At 42.0% G+C, this 16,981-nt stretch overlaps 1 protein-coding gene across 1 annotated transcript; it reads right to left on the bottom strand.

Annotated features, from left to right (window-relative positions):
• Positions 1–1,192: 1,192 nt before the first annotated feature.
• Positions 1,193–7,469, bottom strand: LOC125302413 (N-acetyllactosaminide beta-1,3-N-acetylglucosaminyltransferase 4-like). Its single transcript, XM_048255566.1, has 2 exons — positions 7,435–7,469; positions 1,193–3,020 (listed from the first exon to the last, which is right to left on the bottom strand). The coding sequence occupies exon 2, from the start codon at positions 3,017–3,019 to the stop codon at positions 1,937–1,939; it is 1,083 nt and encodes a 360-aa protein (XP_048111523.1). The 5' UTR covers position 3,020; positions 7,435–7,469; the 3' UTR covers positions 1,193–1,936.
• Positions 7,470–16,981: the final 9,512 nt, after the last annotated feature.

The raw sequence follows: 16,981 nt of genomic DNA, 5'->3' as shown, positions 1-16,981 counted from the left end.
AATTGCCAGTCCTGTGTTTCACTTCATTAGACAAAATCATTAGGGAAAGAGCAAAGGTTTTCCATCACATTTTGAAAATGCATGTAATGTGCTTGGAGTGGCAGAGTAAGTTCTATGAGTGTAAGATGACGAAAGTAACAATGCGGTCCACTCTGCTGGCAAGACAATGCACTGCAAGATAATATGTCAAATGACAAAGAACATCCTGGAAGGACAACACTGGGAGAGAGCAATGTGTGTACAACAGTGTAGTAATTTCACCACTTTGAATGACATGTGGTGAAAGTGGATGAAAGTGGATCATAAAATGGTATGACCCACTTGATATATAAAAAAATGTATGAAACTAGTGACATTTAAATATAATGTAATGGTTCATTTGGAGAGACAGTTGTGTCAAATCAAATTCAAAGACAAGCCTGAGCGGTTTTCACAAATTTGCAATGCTTTATTGTTTTCTAGAGAGTTGTCCAAACAAAATCCTGAATTATGCATCTGTCTCATCATAAACCCTCATAATAGTATGACACATTTACAGTAAATGTGGAATCATGGGAGATAATTAGCAAAAAATTAAAATCTTAATTTGTCTACTCATATTACTGCTATCCTAATGTACGTTAATGCTCAGGTTTTCTTTTAAGATGCTTATGCATTTCTCAGATTGAACCAGATATTATGGCCAGATAGGCCTAGGGCCCGGACACACCAACCCAATTATCGGCCGTCGGACATCGATGGACAGTCGGGCGAGGTCGGTGACTCGGTGTGTCCCGTGGCGTTGTCAGTCAGAGTCGGCATCGGCGTTTATTCAGGCAGTCGCAACCCTGAGAAGCGAGGGTCTGTTTTCCATTCATTTATTTTCATTAGGGGCGTGCCCTGCCGTGATTCTATCTATTAATTTGCGGCACAATTCACCTTATTCACCCGGCGGCCAGAACGAGGCTACAGGGTACACTTGCCATTACACCTCAGTCCAGCAGATGGTGGAGGTAATGCACTGCCAAACTGGTTTGCAAACTGCCAAAAAAAAAATCACCGAAAAAAGAAGGGTTCGCTGGCCTGTTATTCTTCTTCTTCAGTGAGTTTTTTTTGGCAGTTTGCAAACGGAATGCATTACTTCCACCATCTGCTGGACTTATGGTGTAATGGCAAGTGTACCCTGTAGCCTTCTGGCCGCCGGGTGAATAAGGCAAATTGAATGGTAGGCTATATCGGACCGACAGAAAAAGAAATTATAAGTTTCGCCGATCAAGATACAGCCTACTTCTTAACTTCTCATGTCGTAACATGGGATCACATTTATAATATGCCTGACAATCAGTTACCCTTACCTCATGTTTTCTCTTCGACCAGTCATACATGAAATCACATCCTCCTTATGCATTATAGTGACAGTGAGAAGACATGGACCTTTATACCGGGCTAGGATATGATACTTTCACATCTACGGTGTCTTTTTCTTAATAAACTAATATGATTTTTTAATGGGCATATCCCGTAGCATATTGTTCAAAACACCATCAGAGTAGGTGTGGTATCCTGATTTATGTTGCACTTACCTGCAGTTTGCACAATTTTATGGATATGTACTATAAGTGAACATGAGATGAGTCCTGACAATAGACGCTAATTTGCACAATGTGATGATAGGCGCCAATTTGCAAAATTTTGCACAGACTGTTGTTTTGACATCTAGCCTATGTATACATACTGCTTGGTGATTTGGGATATGTTATTTGTGTATACTTGCTTATTCTATGGATAGTTACTTTAAGTGAACATGAGATTAACGCTGACAAATGCTAATTTGCACATTCTGACAATAGACGCCAATCTGCACATTTTGCACAATTTTGCAGATTTCTTTGACATCTAGCCGTATAAAGTGGTGGTACGCTTTCTGAACGTTCGCCTTTCTGAACATACTTTTTTCTTATGCACAGGGCAGAGTGTCTTGCATCAGCAACCAAATGACCCGCATCTCTACTGGATTCAGCTTGTGCACCACCATGATTTCTTGATAAACACAGGGGCCTAAGCGCTGGTGGCCAGCGCTGAAACCAAATGTCAGAAAACCACTGTGAAATGTGGGGTTCAAGCCCATTTCCCTCAGGCACAAGCCCACAAATACGTCATCGAGGGGAAACAGCTTCACTTTCTGGGCCATCACATCCAGGCCCAACACAGTCTGCCGTGACATTATATACCCACCTCCACTTGGAAAGGGTGGATAGGGCTTCCTGTCTGGGTACATCTCGACAGGGACAAAATACTTTGTGCCCTCATCTCGCCAAGGGACGGAGCCACCATGGATGTGACCAGTAAGCATGTGGTTTGTGGGTTTGTGGGCTCTCAGGAACTCCACCAGATTCTCTGTGTTCACAAACACATCATCATCGCCCTTGAACACAAACTGTGCACTGCTGCATGCACGGGAGAACCAGCTGAGAAATCCTACCTCCTTCCGTGTCAGATTCAAGAAGCTGTCCACAAAGTCCCACTGCAAGATGTCACTATAGCAGCGGTTCTCCCACTCAAGTAATGGCTGGAGGTCGTGACCCTGCACCTTGTCATGTGAGCGGCCCATTAGAAAGACTAGCTTAATCCGTCGACCCTGGATTCGTCCTGCACGACCCCAGGTGTCCCGCAGTGCTGAACGGCGCTCTACTTGTGCAGCTGTGGACTTGATGGCCAACAGGAGATAGAGGTCATCCTCGCAAGGTGAAGGGGCCTGTAGGATTGGGAATGCCCGGCAATGCCTGTGGCGCAGGAATTCCTGGTATGACTGGGGAAGGTGTGATGGAATGACCTCCGTGCTATCATTGGCAGAGCACTTAACGTTCTCTTGGACAATGTAGGGGGCCATTGGATGTGAGGGAATGGCACTATGCGGTAAGTTAGACCACATCCACGGGTAACGCTGGTGGTAGTACATCCTGAGCAATATACAGCAGAGGAGGGTCACAGAGCAGACCATGAGCCTTTTCCAGAGACATTGAACTCTTGCCATCTTCATTCTGGGGAGCAAAGCAGATGGAAGAGTAGGTCAAATGTGGGGTAATGACAATAAAACTACTAGAGATGCACCAACTGATTGGTTGATTGATTGGCCACAATTCCCAAAACTGAACCACAAGCGCTGTTGAATGGAGTTAACCGATTGCGACATTAAAAAGAATAAAAGTTTAGCAATCATACATGATAATAAGATGTCAACAAGCAGCGACATACAGAGTAGGCCTAGTAACTCTACTCCACTTAACTCTTTAAATCTCAATTCAAATTTCAAGTTTTTGCCTGAAATTGCACTATGCCTATTTACAAGGGCATTGTTCCCACCTCTTTTGGGGCCTACCATCAAATGTTGGACCTCTATAGAAAGCTGAAAACCTCTAGTTTTCGTAGGAAACAGTCAAAATAAATGTGTGATGTACTCACAAAGAGTTATAGTATCAGTAAGTATAAGTATAAGTATATATACTCTTTTGATCCCGTGAGGGAAATTTGGTCTCTGCATTTATCCCAATCCGTGAATTAGTGAAACACACACAGCACACAGTGTACACACAGTGAGGTAAAGCACACACTAATCCCGGGGCAGTGAGCTGCCTGCATCAACAGCGGCGCTCGGGGAGCAGTGAGGGGTTAGGTGCCTTGCTCAAGGGCACTTCAGCCATGCCTACTGGTTGGGGTTCAGAACCGGCAACCCTCCGGTTACAGGTCCGAAGTGCTAACCAGTAGGCCACGGCTGCCCCCAAGGCTAGAATATATTTTTTTCTTTCTGCCGGATTACAAGCATCTCTGAACTGACCACATTTCAGCCCTCTCGGTCACTTGATATCACTTAGAAACACAACTGAGCCCTAGAACAAGGTCTTGTGAAGTTGTGTGCAAAAGTAGATCAATATAGAATGAAAATATGAGTGCTTTAGACTATTATTTGCCAAGGTATGCTTATGCGTTAAAATGCCTATGGAAACTCCCCATAGGACTTTTTGTTATCCAAAGTGCATACTGACAATCAAATGCTTACTGCAAATGAACCCCTTTGTGTAGAAGCATAATCCTGGTCTCAAATGAAAGGTAACACTTTGAGGTTTCTTGTGAACTATTTAGATTGTATGTCAGGTGTTCTGATAGACTGACTACACAAAATATGGAATAATTACAAAAAAGTCTCTATATTTTTGCATTTACGTTGTTGGTTCAATCAGTGTGTATAGAAGATAGACTATACATCTGTACTAACTAATATTGGATAACACAACATGAAGATTCAATTTCTATGGATTCTTGTAAATATTTCAGTACCCAATATGTTGCATCTACTTATTGTGCTGCAGCTACACTGCAGCCAGAAGTCAGGGTAGCACCAAAAGCGGAGGGGGGCATTTTGGATCAAATTTAATTGAGACATAATAAGAATAATCTGAGAATGTAAAGCATTATACAGATTGTACATGATTTTTTTTTTCAAAGCTTTGAAATTGTGTATAACATTACTATGCTACATAGATTTAGAATGTTGGGGGGAGGTGGGTAACCGTCCCGCCGGCGGGACCCTGAAAATTATGTGCTAAAAGAACCATATGTAAGATTGTGGTAAGAGTGTTGGATTGGACTGGACTTGACTGGATTCGAAGGTCACCGAATTTATTGTGTGTCCTCAAGATGTGCTCTTAAGTCCACATACCAAGTTTGGTTTGAATAGGTGAAAGTGTTAATAAAAATAGCGCTCATAGTGGTCAAAAAACTCCTAATTTATTGTGCGTCCTCAGGATGGGGTCTCAAGTCCATGTACCAAGTTTGGTTTTAATATGTGTAAGCATTGCTGAGATATGAGCCTACTTCCTGTGATTATAGGGCCACACAGTGGTCAAAATGCACCAGAGACTTGAGCCTCCTCCTAATTGTGTACATGTAGTAAGTTTAGTCTTGATACGAGAAAATCTTGCTGAGATATAACTAGGGCTGCAGCTATCGATTCTTTTTGTAATCGATTAATCTAGCACTTTATTGATCGATTAATCTGATTTTTTTTGCATTTTTAAACAACCAATACAAATAATGCATAACGAAAATTCAGTTCAGTTGGTCCCCCCAGTACTGCGCAGACTCACACTTAACTTCGTGACGTTAGCCATCGAACTGAATCTTCTAACTCATATGATAGATACACAGAAATTCTTCTCACACTTCCTTAGCCTTCAAAGTCATCAAAGTTAAACATTTATTTATGTAGGCTATTATTATTAATATCATCCCTCACAAGTGATACCAAGTCGTATTAATGTTGAAGCTACCACACATGATCATCTTCAACAGTCATGCTAAAACAAAACAAAAAAGTTATAGCCTTGAAGCTAATCTTCTTTCCACTTTTCCGACCTACGGTCAATCCATCGAAAAACCTCTGAAATGATTATCGTTAGTGCCGTTTTTCATTAGGTTTACTTGCCTCTATGCAATGCTTTACTTTAACATACAATGCTATACACCAATCCGCCGCAAACTTTATGGGCGCCGCAATGTTGCCTGCCGCCATAACTGCGTGCCTGTGTGTGATAGTGTGACACTTGCCGGTGCCTTCTAATGGCTTTTCAATGAAAGCATCAGAGAATATCAAATAGGAGATCCTGCTCATGAAAAAATGTCAGGTGAAAGGGAACATTGGGTAGATGATGTCAGGCAGTGGCCAAAACTTACCGATGAAGGTAATTTATTGACAACATAATGTATTAAGACGTGTATTAATTAATGACAACAATAAACCGAACACTGTCATTAGTAGCTGTGTTACTAATATGTTCACAAGCTTCAGAAGTTGCAAATAACTATTAGCCACGACCATTTGTAGCAGTAAAATACATGTTCTTACAGTTATTCAGGATTATTTTATTAATCGTATGTATTTCATCCAATTTTAACGCACATCTTGGTCCTCCACTCGACAAGGAACTCTGTGTAATCTCTAAGCCTGTAAACACACTCAATCACTGTGCAACAAAGGTTTGTGGATTTCACAAACGGTTTAATTCTAAGTCTGTATATTCCTACTGCTGTTAAAACAGCCGACCACACAACTCGCTTGTCCCGGCATCACTGAACAGCATACGTACAAATAAAAAATTAAGAAAAAGAAGATTTCGCATCTACAGCTAACGTCTGCTACAGCCGCCTACGGGACCAACATGTTACTTCGCTACTTCCTTAGCAGCAAGGCAACGCAGTTATGCCGGCGCTGCTTTACTTCCGTGTTTCGCCGGATTTGTGTATAGGCTACATAGCTTTGTTCATGAGTTTCCATGCTGGCTGGACTGAGCTTCTTATCCAAACAATAGGGTTACCCCCCTATGGTGCGTTAGCTTCACTACAAACGGACATGCTAAACATTCTTCTTACGGGAACCTAACGTTACGTACGAGGTAGTCGAGTCTTGTTTTGCCTTTTATTGTTTATGTAGATTACACAGAAGCTACAATATTGGCACAGGATATATGTTATATGAAGTTATGGTATTTCAAAAAAATCCTAAAATTAATGGGCTTCTATGGGGGTTAGCAGAGAAGTGGTCCCTCCAGCTTACATTGATTCTTCTACTTCCGGGAATTCGCCTGCCCCCTTGGTAATACTATGTCCCGATTGTCATGCTACTGTACATTGTACATTGTACATACACTGTACATTAGTGTTGCGCGGGTTAAGGTTTTTTTAACATCCGCACCCACCCGACCCGTCAGGAGAGTCGATCCGCACCTAACCGGCCCTCAAAAATATACGCTGATTAACGACCCAAATCCGACCCGTCAAAAAAGTATTCCGTTACAGAATAGCCTACATAATACATGCCCAAAAATGTATTTTGTTACGTATTCTGTTACGTTACTCAATCTGAGTAACGTATTCTGAATATTTGGATTACTTCCACATTGAATTGCATTTTATAAGTGTAGGAATATGTGGCCATCAAATCCAGCTTACTAAACATGCCTATTCTGGCATGTTCTGTTCCAAATGGCTGAAAGTGTTAGGCCCACATAGGAGAATGTAAAGTCAACTAAGCTACCTGATACAACTATAAAATACATGTAGCTAGGTGACCACTGACCAGTACAACTACAGCAGGTGACTAGGCTAGGAGGAGGAATGTCTGTTTCTGTCCAGTGAAAGATATTGAAACTGACAGGGACAGCTTGCCCCCTCCAAGCAAGCCAGACCAGGGAGGTCTATGCCATAGCCCCTGATGTTATGGACTTGTCATGCATGCATGTCAGGCATGTTCAACACCTATTGTCCAATGCCCAAGTCCTGAGGTTAGACAAACTATTATATATAAATATCTAATACTTGGCTCTACACCGAAGGCAGTAATGGCAGATAAAACTATATTTACTTACTTGCTGAGAGAAATTGAAGCAAATCAGAACTTACCGGCCAAACTCTGTTTGAAGTTTGATACCCTGTCCGTTGATGCTCTCTCCCTTTGCCATGTCAAAACCAGGTACATATCATTAACTGCTGGCCAAAAGTATTGGCACCCATGCTAAAGTTGAAAAGAGGAATATAAAATCATCTTTTGGAAATTGATCTTAATGCCTTAAGTGAAAAATGAGGAAATATCTAACCTTTAAGGACACCAATTTTCTTAGTGAATAAATAATGTATCATAAATAAATAAATGTTCTTCCTTAAAATACAGGGGTCATAAGTATTGGCACCCCTATGTTAAATTCCCATAGAGACAGGCAGATTTGTATTTTTAAAGGCCAGTTATTTCATGGATCCAGAATACTGTGCATCCTGATAAAGTTACCTTGGCCTTTGGAATTAAAATAGCCCCACATCATCACATACCCTTCACCATACCTAGAGATTGGCATGGGTGTTATTTCAGTTAGCCTATTAGCTGGTTTGATGCTCATTGAGCTCAATGCAAATCAAACCAGCTAATAGGCTAACCATACCATCAACCACAATCTGAGCTATAACAGCACTGACTGCACTGTTAAGTTAAATGGGACTGTATTCCAAGATTCATGTATGGCTAAGAAGATGCAGTTGGGCCGAACCAAAGCTGAAATGATCACAATGAATGTGTTAGGGCCGAGCACAATGGGGAAGATTTTGTCTAGCCTTTCTCCAGCTGAGGGTGAGGCTGTCAATAGTTCTCTGGCCACCGATGTCTCGAATAAAGGAAACAGAAAAATGTTTCCAGTATGCGTGAGGTATTTCTCTGTGCCCGAAGGTGTGCAATCGAAGTTGCTTGACTTTTATGAGGACAGTGACGAAACAGCAAATGGCATACACCAAGCCCTTATGAATTGCCTGGAAAGTAATGAGCTGGATATAAAAAACATCACTGCATATGCAGCTGACAATGCAAACGTAAATTACGGAAAACATCACTCCGTATACAACTTACTCAGCACTTCAAATGATGGCATTTTAAAAGCCAATTTCCCTGCCCACATTGCACATAATGCATGCAAACATGCCAGCGATCAGCTGTCAGTGGACATCGAAACCATTGTTATGAAAGTTTACAGCCACTTCTCTGTGTCGGCTTCTCGGAGAAAGGAATTACGTTCCTTTTTCGCTTTTGTGGATATTGAGTGGCGTGAGATATTGCGTCATGTGTGCACCCAATGGCTCTCTCTTCATCCAGCTGTGACCCGACTATTAAAAACCTGGCCTGCTCTCACCTCATATTTCAGGTCTCTTGGGGAAAACTGTCCAGTTATGCTGAGAAGAATTTTTGAGGATGAAGCAAAAACTGACACTACTGAGATTTATCTGTGCTTTTTTCACAATGTGGGATGTGTTTTCGATCAGCTTGTTAAAAAGCTAGAGGTGACAGACCTGTGCATTACAGATGTGTACGAGGAACTTTGACAGTTTAAACTGAACAAGCTGGACAAGAAGTTACCAGAACAGAAGTCCAAGCTTTAAGAGGAATTTGTGATGTTTTATGATTCAACAGTAGCATAGATCAGCAAGTGGTTTGTTTTTTTCCCGAGAGAGCATAATGGTGCAGCTAAAGCCAATAGGCCTCTATGAGGAGCTTTCCTTTGCTCACCTGGAGCAAATGGTGGCTGCACTAAAAATGACAGACTAAGTCAATATGGATCAGCTCTATGAAGAGTTCTGTGCAAGCAAAGAGGAAATGCAGAAAGCTGCCAAGGACACCACAAAATCTACCAGTGAGAAGTGGGTGGCAATTTTCCAAAATGTAGGGAAAGACAACATGATCAAAATGTTCAGGATTGTCTCATTTATCCTCAGTGTGCCAGGGTCAAATGCCTTTGTTGAGAGAATCTTCTCACTAATGAATAATAAATGGTCAGAATGTAGAAACAGATGCAGCACAGAGTTGATGAACTTCTAGTCACTGTCAACTGTAATGGAATGCTGGAATCAGTCAGGAGCAGCAAAAAATATCCATGGAAAAAGTAGCCAGATGGTAAGTTTTCTTTTGATTTGTTTGCTAGATTGTATTGCAATTTCTTAATTGAGTAACCCCACACATAGCCTCTTCTCAAAGTAATGAGCAGTTGTTTCTGTCATTTATTGCAGAGCAGGAGGAGGTCCATGAGACTGACTGGGGATAACAACAGAGACAGAATGGACATCAGACTGTGCATTGACCCAAGGGATCTAAATAAAGCCCTGAAACGTCTGCATCATCCCATGCGTACCGTAGAGAAATGAGCTGCATAAATGCCCAATTCCACAGTCTTCTCTGTCCTCAACGCGAAAAGTTCATTCTGGCAGATCTCACTTGATCACAAGTCATCCATGCTGACGACTTTCAGCTCTCCATTTGGCAGGTTCCGCTTTCTAAGAATGCCATATGGAATCAACTCAGCCAGTGAGGTGTTCCAGCGCACAATGGAGCAAATCTTTGCTGGGTACCCCTGCGCTGTCATAGTGGACGACATAATCATAGGCAGGAAAGACAAAAAAGAGCATGAACAAAACCTCAAAAAAGTGCAAAAGGGAAGAGAACCTTAGGTTCAACCCCACAAAGTGCAAATTTCGACTTAAAGAAGTCTGTTATTCCGGACATGTGTTCACAAGTAAAGGATTAAAGCCAGACCCTGCAAAGACAAAAGCAATTAGTGAGATGCCCTTCAGCGTTTCTTAGGCATGATCAACTATCTAGGAAAGTTCATTCCTAATTTTAGCGAGATCTCAGCCCCTCTGCACGAGCTAACATGCAAAGACATTCAGAAACAACATCAGGAGGCGTTTGACGCTTTGAAACGGTGCCTGTCCAGTCCACCCACTCTGTGCTACTATGATCTCCAGAAATCGGTTACACTTACCTGTGACGCCTCACAGTATGGACTCGGGGCAGCATGCCTTCAGGAAGGTGCTCCGATCGCATACTCCTCCCGAACATTGACACAGACTGAAATGCGCTATGCGCAAATTGAAAAGGAGCTGTTAGCAGTCGTTTTTGCTCGAAATGTAATGATTACACCTATGGAAAGAGGATTGAGATTGAGACGGATCATCAGCCTTTAGTGACAATACTCAACCAGCCCATACACTCAGCTCCAGCCAGATTGCAACGTATGATGCTGAGGCTGCAAAAGTATGACTTCAAGATTGTCTACAAGAAAGGCTCACAGATGTACATCGCTGATACTCTGTCGCGTGCCCCTAGAACAACAACGGAGCAGCACAGTGATGAACCAGGTGACTATGAGATCATGTCCGTCCAACATATCTCATCCTCCAGACTGAATGAATTGAAGGAACACAGTGCTTCAGATCCAGCCCTGCAGAAACTGAGCAGCATCATATCAAAGGGCTGGCCTCTCAAACAAACTCAGATATCCCCAGAGATCCACCAGCGCTTCCCCTACAGAGATGAACTGGCTGTTGAAGATGGTGTTATCATGAAGGGCCCAAAGACAGTCATTCCCAAGTCATTGCAAAAGGACTACATCACCATTCTTCACAGAGGGCACCCAGGCACAGAATCCATTAAACGCAGAGCACGTGGAATCGTGTTCTGGCCCACAATCAGTGAGGACATTGAGAGGGACACAATTGCATGTCCTGTGTGCAACAGTACAAAACCTCACCAACAAAAGGAACCACTTAAGCTACACCAGGTCCCTGACCTACCCTGGTCAACAGTCGCAACTGACATATTTGAGTGGAACGGCCAACACTATTAAGTTTTAGTTAATTCCTACTCAGGTTGGTTTGAGATTGACCTACTTCGTGACTTAACTGCCAACACTGTGATCACAAAACTAAAAAGGCACTTCTCTGTCTATGGCAGCCCGCACAAACTCATTTCGGACAATGGCACTCAATTCACCAGCCAACGGTTCACAGACTTTGCCCTGGCTTGGGACTTCTGTCATATAACAAGCAGCCCAGAATACCCACAAGCCAACGGGCTAGCTGAGCGTGCCGTTCGTAGTGCAAAGCAACTAATGGAAAGATCGAAGAGAGATGGAACAGATGTTTTCCTCAACCTGCTCAATCTTCGCAATGTGCCACGTGACCACACACTTGGCTCCCCAGCCGAAAGGCTGATGTCCAGGCAGACACGAACGACCCTACCTGTGAGTAAGAGATTGTTAGTCCCAAAATCCAAGAACAACACAGTTGTCAAGGCAGGGCTCATTCGTAAATGACTTTCACAAAAGGAATGCTATGACAAATCCAGCAGACCTCTTCGTCCCTTGCATCAAGGCGAGGTAGTACGGATGCAAACCCCTCATGGGCATGACCGCTTAGGAACCATCAAGGAAGTCTGCAAGGAACCCAGGTCATACATCGTCCAATCTGAAGGAGGCGAGTACAGACGGAACCGCAGGCATATTCTCCCAGTCTCTGAACCCCCACCACAACAAAGAGACCCCATGACTCCACTCCTGCAGTTCAGTCACATACATCCCACTCCGACCAGCATACATACACATCTGTACAAAACACAGAAGAACAAACACTCAACCACACACAAAACATGAGCCAAGACCCAGTCCAATCCTTCAATGGGACAGCAAACAATACTTACATTACACGCTCTGGGAGGGCTTGCAAGCCAAATCCCAAGTATGTGCAGTAAGCACTGTAAGCTTAAGGGACTGTTAGAAAAAAAAAAAAAAAAAAATTGTTACATCGACATGTGATATGATTTTGTAGTATGTGACATGCCTACAGTATTATTGACCTTACCTGTGATTCAGTTAGAGTTTGGAATTAACCAATTCCGTTTCAAGTGAAAACGGCATTGTAATCCTTTGCTAATGCACATGTATTAGAACAGGCTTGTTTATTGTTATCCCACAGCCATAAGCTAAGGAAAGGAGATGTAGAACATTTGTCTATGTCATGTTATTCACCAAATGTTCATAAGTAATGAGATCAGTTTGAATACTCTGAATGGGCACTGCGCATGCCCGTAGTCAGTTTAGTGAATGACGAGTCTGACCCAAGTTGCCTGTAATGCTTTTATGCCTTTACAAGTTCCTGAGTAAAAGCTATAATACGGAATCCTGAATGATGTGTCACTCGTCTTTCAACACCAGGCTTCCAACTCAGCGGTTAGAGCTGTTCTTAAGGTTAGGGGTGTGAGGATTTACACGCGCAACTAGCATCACCAGCTAGCATCAGGGGCGGACCTGCCATTAGGCATGGTCAGGCAATTGCCTGGGGCCTCGGCCACCAGGGGGCCTCGTCATCCCCATATCGTTTTTTTTTTCACCGCATCCAAACAATATATTCTAATCCATAATAAAGATTGGAAAAAATATTTTGCCTCATGATTGCTCATAAACTCATCATAAAATCAAATGACTGCAGTGCAGGTCCGCTTCCTGTCACCATAGCAGCAACTAGCTAGTCTGAACGAGGTCTTGCGAAGTCCGCACTGATGCTGTTGGTGCTGCTATAGACACAGTAGCAGAAGCTTTGGGTGCAACGAAACCAGTAACATGAGTAGCCCTAACACGATACCTAGCACTACAGTTATCAGTGACGACCCTGCATTATGGCAAGACACCGTAAGAGATGCAGAGCGAGTTGAAATCGTTAAAAAAGGCCCCGTGCAAATGAATAACTTTGAATTCCCCAAAAATGCAGATAAACCACCCAGAAGATTTACGGTTGAACATTATTACATGACCATGAAAAATGGAGAAAAAATAAACAGAAAATGGCTAGTTTATTCGGTCAGTGCAGACGCTTAATTGTTTTGGATGTCGGCTTTTTGGAAGATCGAATTCCTCATTTAGTTTGCACGCACACACTCACTCACTCTCTCTCTCCCTCTCTTCTACACATAGCCTACACGGACAGACTCTCATACATAGCTACATAGAGTATATTCACACACAGAGACGCCAAACCCCTAGCCTACACTTTCTCTCTCTCTCTCTCTCTCTCTCACACACACACAAACACACAGACAGACACACACACCATTCATAGTAATACTTTCAAAGGTTTTTACTACTGTTTCTTGATTGTCATCTATGGCAAAAAATAAGCATTTGATTGCCAGTATGCATTTTGGATAACCCAAAGTCCTATGGGGAGTTTTCATAGGGCATTTTACAAAATGCATGAGCATACCTTGGCAAATAATGGTCTAAAGTACTCATGTTGTCATTCTATATTGATCTACTTTTGCACACAGCATGACAAGACCTAATGCTAGGACTCAAGTCATATCAAGTCAAGACCTAGAGTGCTGAAATGTGGTCAGTTCAAAGATGCTTGTTATCCGGTAGAAAAAGAAAAGAATAATCTAGCCTTTGTAACTTTGTGTCAGTACATCACACAGTTATTCTAATTGTTTTCCAACAGTGCCTCAGCTTTGCAAAAGAGAGTAGGCATTTGATTATTCGCTAAAGTATGTAGGAGCAATGCCCTCCTAAGTCAAAATGGGGCAAGAGTATAATTTATAATTGCTCAGATTTGCAAAAGAAAAGATTTGACACATGACACTGACAATTCAATAATGGGCCTTTTCACCACCTCTGAGCATCCACTAACCTGGACCATTTAGGGGGCTTTCCTCTCAGGGTGAATGAGAGGATGCTTAATTGCTTTTTACCCGACATTTTTGAATACAGATGCAATGATTAATGCATCCATGGCCAGGATATAATTATATAATATGACATGATTTTAAAAGTGACCTATAACAATATAACCTGACCCTAGCCAGGTGAATTTCGCTCCGCCTAGCTCCACTCATCCATCTGGAACCGATCCATTGAAGTGTTGCTTCAGAAGGCTGGGCCTAATCACAAAATGCTTATGCATATGATTGAATAAGCCACTTGTCCGTCAGCTATTGACGTGCTACTTCAACCACTCACATCGAAACCAACCCGTGACGCTAATAACAGTCCCACAGTCGCTTCTACGCTATGTCACATCTATGAAACTGCCGCCCTGCGTCCTGATTGGCTGAACCATAAAGTCGGTTGCCCAGATGGATGTGAGTGAAGCTAGGCGGAGCTAAGCGGAACTAAATTCATCTGGCTAGGGTCAGGTTAATAACAATAGGCTATGCAATAAACTTGAATTTGTTTAGTGTTTAATGACTTACTCTGTGCTGAAACCATGAACTGAAAGGTGAACGAAACTTGTCTGAAGTAAGTAACAGGTTCACGTTCAATAATTCACGTTCAACAATTCCAGGATACACGTTTTTCATTGGTTGTTGCGTTAAATCTTACCCAGATACAATAGAGCTATTTTATGACTGGCTATTGTGTAGCCCCTCTCGTTATTTTCGATTGGTTGATAAGTGGCAGGCTCAACTCCAGGAGAGACGCGCTTGATTCCTGCCGGTTCCATAGTGAGAGCGGCGCGGCCAGAGACATTTTGGCAGCATATTAAATATATAAATAGTTTTTCTGCGTGAGAAATACAATGTGTGGCGGGAGAGCGTGACAAAAGACTGAAATGAGTGACTGTCACGCTCAGTGCGCGACACTTGATTGCCCTGTTTAAACACACAGTATAGGCTACTTTACTTGTAATTACCTAGTTAGATGAAATAGTAATTCTCAGTAAGTAAGTAAGCATTTGTTTGCACAACTTGCAATTCCTATTCCAGATTAGTCTGTAATTTCAAGGCAATCGGTTTGCATGTTTTTTAAAACTAAGGTTAACTAACAGGTTAAGTAAGGATAACTAACTTTCCTTACAGTGTAGCAGAAACTTCAGCAATTCAAGTATAGTTTACTTGATTTAAATGTTTACTTTTCCATCTCAAAATTAAATGACACTCATTTTCGGCAAGTAATCTCAACAAAAGACAAAAATGGGAGTTACAGCCTACTTACTAAACATTTTAAGTAAGGATAACTCTTAGATTTTACAATGTTAAAAAGACATGCCTTAGCCTCACCATCCAGACCTCCAGACTGATTATAGTGTCCCTTCTCACTCCACAGACCCTCAAGGGAGAACTAAAGAGACCTGTCCTCATGAAGGACTAGGTTTGGCCGCTCTTTTCGGACAATTGTGGATGTTTGCACAAATTGTGACAAATTCTTACGGCAGCAGGATGGCCATCTGTTTACTTTCTCCTGACACTCCCTGATCCTGGGAGATACGATGCTTCTTCAGCAAACATGCACATGTACTCACATCAAGGACAATACATTCAGAATTTTTTTAAGTATAATTATAGATACTGTTTTGATCCCGGATGGTCCCGGATGTGGGTGAATGAAGCACAAGTATGCTTTGTGTTAAGCATGCACACTGTTTAAAGTTAGGCTACACGGTAAACTACAAGTAAACCAAAGGTAAATTTAGCTTTTTTTAGGGCTGGATAAAGTTGACCAAATAGGCCAGTCAACCTAGCCCAAAAAGACAAAAAAATTGCAACAGAAATGCCTTATAGTTTTTTGGTCCTTAATACTCTCCTGAATCATATACTAAAAGTCTTCCGCCGAAGATGGAGTGTAACATTTTTTTTGTTATTAGATTAAAGGCCAAGTGCTGTGCTCAACACTCTAAGTAATAGGGGAAAAAAAATAATTAATAGCTATCACTATGAAACTTCTCCAGTTGATTAATGACATCATACCAAAGAAAAAAGTTTTTGAGATTTTATGTTTATATATGCAAATTAGGCATTTATTCATAAAATGTACCATAAAACACACACAATCTGAAAATTGGATGAAAAATGAAATTGTTTCATTCTTGACACATTATATAAAAGACACAATTAAAGGAAGGATGTGGAAGGATCCACCTGTCAAGATTACAGCAAAAGACCTGGAAAAAGTTGGACGCATCAACATTGTGCCATATGTACTACTAAAGAGGAAATTGCTGCTGCAGGGGAAAAAGCAATGATACAGATCTACAAAGGCAAAGAAGCAGATTCTCTCAATGACCTCATACTGAAACGTTTTTTTATAGTAAGGTGACTGACAGCAAAACGGCTATCCACCCTCGCAACTTGCCAACAACAGCTTCATCTGCTATGTTTCATAGCTTCAGAGTGCACCATCAAGTTCAAGAAAGGATGGGAAGGTTTTCCGGAGGTCATGTGACCAAGGTGGCAGCTTAGAGGAGAAGCTCTGAAACTGTGAACTATATTTCTTTAAAAAATACCCTTACAAGCTTTCAACAACCCTTCATAAAGACGCAGTGAGGTATGTCAAAGTCGACGGCAGTTAAGCAGTGTGATATTTTCGGCCGTGGATGCAGACAAAGTAAAATTTCTTAACCGAGTTCATCCAGTGGGCCAGAAAAAGATGCTAGTATGGATGTGCTAAGTAAGCTAAAATCATTACGGTCGGACTTTGGGACAAAGTTGGATAATGTTGACACAAAACTGGCCGGAATGTCAAATGCTTTGACTGCTCTGGAGGGGAAAGTGACAGAGATGAAACAAGACGTTTTGACTAATACAGCACGTGTCGAAGAAGCCGAAACTCGCATTGACCGGACCGAGAGGGCGCTAGAAAAAGTCGAG

Source organism: Alosa alosa, chromosome 10 (assembly GCF_017589495.1).
Source record: "Alosa alosa isolate M-15738 ecotype Scorff River chromosome 10, AALO_Geno_1.1, whole genome shotgun sequence".
NCBI lineage: Eukaryota > Metazoa > Chordata > Actinopteri > Clupeiformes > Clupeidae > Alosa > Alosa alosa.
This window is presented reverse-complemented; position numbering and strand designations above follow the sequence as displayed.

Bases quoted from the DNA above. Each gene is read 5' to 3' on its own strand.
- LOC125302413 (XM_048255566.1), bottom strand. From the start codon at position 3,019: ATGAAGATGGCAAGAGTTCAATGTCTCTGGAAAAGGCTCATGGTCTGC.